We start from the raw sequence: 4,349 nt of genomic DNA, 5'->3' as shown, positions 1-4,349 counted from the left end.
CAAGAGTCCGTCTGTTGAGAAGAAGAATGATGACATACCAGCGGATCTGATTGTGTTTGACACTCCTCCACTTTCAATAATAAAACCTGATGAAATTGCTGCTAATGTGCAAACAGCTCCCTCACAACCGAGTTTCGGTGAAATAATGGATGAGGTAGATCGTGAGGCAACACAACAAGCATAAGAGGTTGAAAAGCAAAGTGAAGAGGTTGAAGAGCAAAGTGAAGAGGATGACAATACACAAGGAGTTGCAATACGCGCAGGATTGAAGAAATTGTTTAATTTGGATGCAGTTGAGGAGCAAACTGAAGAGGAAACCGAATCAGAGGAACAATCCGATGGTACAAAAGCATCAGAAAAACCGCAGGTCAGTTCTCTTGTGAAACGGGTGAAGAAGGGAGAAAGGCCGAAGAGAAAGCCGTATAAACTTCAAAGTCGAACACCTACTGCTAAGTATAAAAGGGGACAAAGGAAAGGTGGAAAAGGAAAAAAGAAGCAGAAGCAAATTGAAACAATTGACCTCGACAGTCAAATTGACAACACACCAGCGGAACCCACAAAACTGATGAAGCTAAAAAAAAACTAAAGTTGTGGAAAAAATTCAATGAAAGCGAAAGAGAAGTCATCGAGACATTCTTTGAGAATGCAACTGAATGGTATGTAATAACATATTCGAAGTCAAACAACTCAGTTCACATAGTTATTTTTTGGGTTATGCTAGCTCTTTTTAATAACATATTCATCTGTTGTTTATTTTGCAGCGAGAAAGCTTACAGTTTTTATTTCTGCAACCAAGATTTCGAGGTAGTCATCAATGGGAAGTTCATACAGTGTCTACTGAATAATCAAAACATTCATGCTGAGATTGTTGATTACTACATCAACTTGCTGAAAGCAAAGATGGATTCTCCGCATAAACCAGATTACAAGAACCACGTCATTCTCTCAACAAATGATTATGTAAGTAACAGAAAAATCTTGGTTTGTTTTGTATGTCAACAACAATTGTTGATCCAAATAAGTTGGATCAACAATAATTGTTGATCCAACCTATCTGGATCAACAATAGTTGTCAACAAAATAAGTTAGTCTGATTATGAATGAATGTTACAGGTATGTATATATTGAGGAGTTTAATTGCAAATACGATATGTTGTTCATTTTATGTTGTTCTCTGGTTACGATATCACAGTTGCATTTTTTTTTTTGAAAAATGTAGCTTTTGTTTATAATGTAGATGATCCATAAAATTCAAACTAATACATTTCTTTAAAAATATTGATACAGCCGATATTGGGGATCGCATTAGCCACTAAAAATATGGCAAAGGTAGAGAGATGTGGGGTTCCAGAAAAGGTGAGGACCAATTACACAGGGAATGTTGAAGACACATACCTCATCATACCAATGTGCTTGATGGACAAGGACGGTGTTGGATACCATTGGGTGGTGCTTGCATTGGTAAAAGGAAAATGGATAGTGTACAACTCTGCAAGGCGAAACACAGATTACAAATGGCAATATATGGTGATGATAGTACCACTGACTCAGTGGCTGAATGAAATGGGACACAGAGATCCGGAGACAGGTGGTAATATCGATACAAACTTCTCACATTGCACTGCAGCATAAGATGGATACGACTGTGCATTACACACTTGCATGTACATGAAGAATTTGGTGAAGCGTGGAAACTGTGAACACCTATCTGAAATCGCTAACTTAGATGAGAAGTTGAACAAGAAGAGAGTGAAGATTGCAGCAAGAATCTTGTCAGAATTGGGTTCATGGAAGAAACCGGAACAACTTCCTGATTCAGCTACTGACTCTATTCAACAAAAAATCCAGTTGTAAGACTCAGTTGAACAAGTAGTTGATCCAGTAGATGAAGCATTACTTGAACCATTAGAGTGAGCTTGATGTCATAGTCTGTTCATGGTCTGTAAACAAAATCTAACTGTAGTTTTAAAAATACTTACCTTAGTAAGTAAATCTTATTGTAGGTCTAATTGAATTATTATGAACCATTATGAATGAATTATTTGTTACAGGTATTTGTTTTGTCTGATCATTTATGGATGTATTTGTTGTCTGATTATGGATGAATGTTACAGGTATGTATAGCTTGAGGAGTTTATTAGCAAATACAGATGGATCCATGCAATTTTTTTGTTTTTTTATGTGTCAACAACCACTGTTGATCCAGTTATGTTGGTCGGATTATGAATGAATGTTACAGGTATGCAAAGCTTGAGGAGTTTTACTAGAAAATACAGATATAACCATGCAATTTTTTTGTTTGTTTTGTATCAAAAACCATTGTTGATCCAAATAAGTTGGATCAACAACCATTGTTGATCCAAATAGGTTGGAACCCAAGAACAATGTTTCTACATATAGTGTCAACAACCTGTAAAATCAATAAACCTGGAACCTGCCAACTGACATATACTTGAGAAACAAAACAATAGAATTCATAACAATATATAAGAATGTATTTCATTAAATAACAAATGCAAACCAAAAAAGGAAAAGAAACACCAAACTGGTAAGAAACCTAAAACAAGTTTGTTCATAAACACCACAAGAACTTCAGAACAACATCCTCTTAAAGAAGTTGATAATCCTGGAATGAGTTTCCTTGCGAAACGTTGGTGCACGAGGAGCCAAAGGAGATCTGCGACATGTTCGACGGTTGTGAAAGGTCAGCATCCCACACTGGCCACACTTCCTCTTCTTCCGCACCTTTTCACGAGAACCCCTGTACCTAACACCTTTAGGTCTTCCAGCTTGTTCTCGACGGCCGGTAGGAGGAAAAATATACCCCTTTTCATTAATTTCAGGTGGCTTCTCAGAGTCAGGAATAGGATAAATGGGTCGAGAGTACAACCTTCTATAGTAGTCAGAAGTATAGTAAGGGCTGATGTAGTTGTACGGTTCATCATTTCCGATCTGCAACATTGCTTTCATTGCATGAGTGCAAAGAAAGCTATTTTTTTGCCACCATTTGCAGGTGCAAGTTCTAGAATCCAAGTCAACAGTATGCTTCCCTGTTGTAGATATGATCTCAAATACCTTCTCACTTGCTCTCCGAAACTTGTATGAACGGCAGTCGTTTATCCTTTTGTTAAACCTTGCTTGCATACGAGGAGTGAGTCTTGTAGTCCACTTGTTAGACTCCACTAACCTCTTGTAATTCTTCTTCATCACTTTAGCACGAATAACATCAACAAGCTCAAGTGCTGGAAGCGGCTTATCATGTTTAATGATGTTGTTAAAACTCTCAGCAATATTAGATGTGTTCTCACCCCACCTTTCTCCTAGAAATGCATGAGCATCCCAATTATAAAATGGAATCTTCATCATCCAAGCAACCACTAAATACAACTTTAGATTACTCATACTCTTCGCAGCAGCATAAAAATTTTCCTTTGTTAATGCAGTGTAGCACTCTTCGAATAACTTGACTGCAGTTTTTCTGCTCTTTCCCTTTGGAACAGGAATATTTCCTTTCATATGGTACAAACAGTAGGAATGGAAAGCCTTTGGGAAGACTACAGGCACATGCTTCAAAAGGCCAATTCCACGATCTGATATGATGGTCAGTGGACGATCTTCACGAATAATACCCTTCAAATTGGTTAAGAACCATTCCCAACTATCACAATTTTCACTTTCAACAATTCCAAATGCAACTGGATAGATCCCTAGAAAAACCAAAAAACAAAAATAAGTAACCAGAAACAAAAATAAGTGACCAGTAACAGGTGTCAACAAACAAAGTTGATACATTTCAATTGGATCAACAATGGAAGTTGATCCATTTTAGTTGGATCAACAATCACAGTTGATTCAATAAAATTTGTGTAAGCAAACATAATTTTGGATCAACAGTCACAGTTGATCCAATAAATATGTGTAAACAATCACAGTTGATCCAACAGTCATGAATTTCAATGCAAAACCATTTTACTTGGACAAACAGTGAAAGTTGATCCAATAAAATCTGTGCAAGCAATCATAGTTTTGGATAAACAGTTACAGTTGATCCAATAAGAGGTAGTTAAAAGCAAGTATTTCAATGCAAACCAAAAAAAAGCAGTTTAAACTAACCTAAGCTACATATATTATTACGTCGCACCTCACTCAGGGGCTACGCCCGCTCGTGAGAGTTAAATTCAATATAGAATTTCAGAAACCTAGCTACATTAATTCTCAGGGGCTACGCCCCCTCGTTGATGAATCTTGCTGCAAGGATGATGAAGAAGGTGGAGGAGAAGATGAATTTCAATCTAGGAAGCATAGATTGAACCGGAAAAATTCGAATCAAAATTTCACGAGCAGAGTTC

General features: G+C 37.1%; 1 protein-coding gene across 1 annotated transcript; it reads right to left on the bottom strand.

Moving 5' to 3' along the window:
- Positions 1–2,592: 2,592 nt before the first annotated feature.
- Positions 2,593–4,022, bottom strand: LOC113278807. The gene is made up of 2 exons (XM_026527551.1): positions 3,974–4,022; positions 2,593–3,707 (listed from the first exon to the last, which is right to left on the bottom strand). Exons 1-2 carry the CDS (start codon positions 4,020–4,022, stop codon positions 2,593–2,595), a joined length of 1,164 nt encoding a protein of 387 aa, XP_026383336.1.
- Positions 4,023–4,349: the final 327 nt, after the last annotated feature.

Source organism: Papaver somniferum, chromosome 5 (genome assembly GCF_003573695.1).
Source record: "Papaver somniferum cultivar HN1 chromosome 5, ASM357369v1, whole genome shotgun sequence".
Classification (NCBI taxonomy): Eukaryota; Viridiplantae; Streptophyta; class Magnoliopsida; order Ranunculales; family Papaveraceae; genus Papaver; species Papaver somniferum.
Note: the sequence above shows the minus strand (reverse complement) of the source record. Positions and strands in the feature narration are given on the sequence as shown.

Excerpts from the sequence above, each read along its gene's own strand:
- LOC113278807 (XM_026527551.1), bottom strand. The coding sequence starts at position 4,022 with ATGATTGCTTGCACAGATTTTATTGGATCAACTTTCACTGTTTGTCCA. Across the intron at positions 3,708-3,973 it reads AACTTTCACTGTTTGTCCAA|GGATCTATCCAGTTGCATTT; the intron begins GTAAAATGGTTT and ends TGGTTTTTCTAG.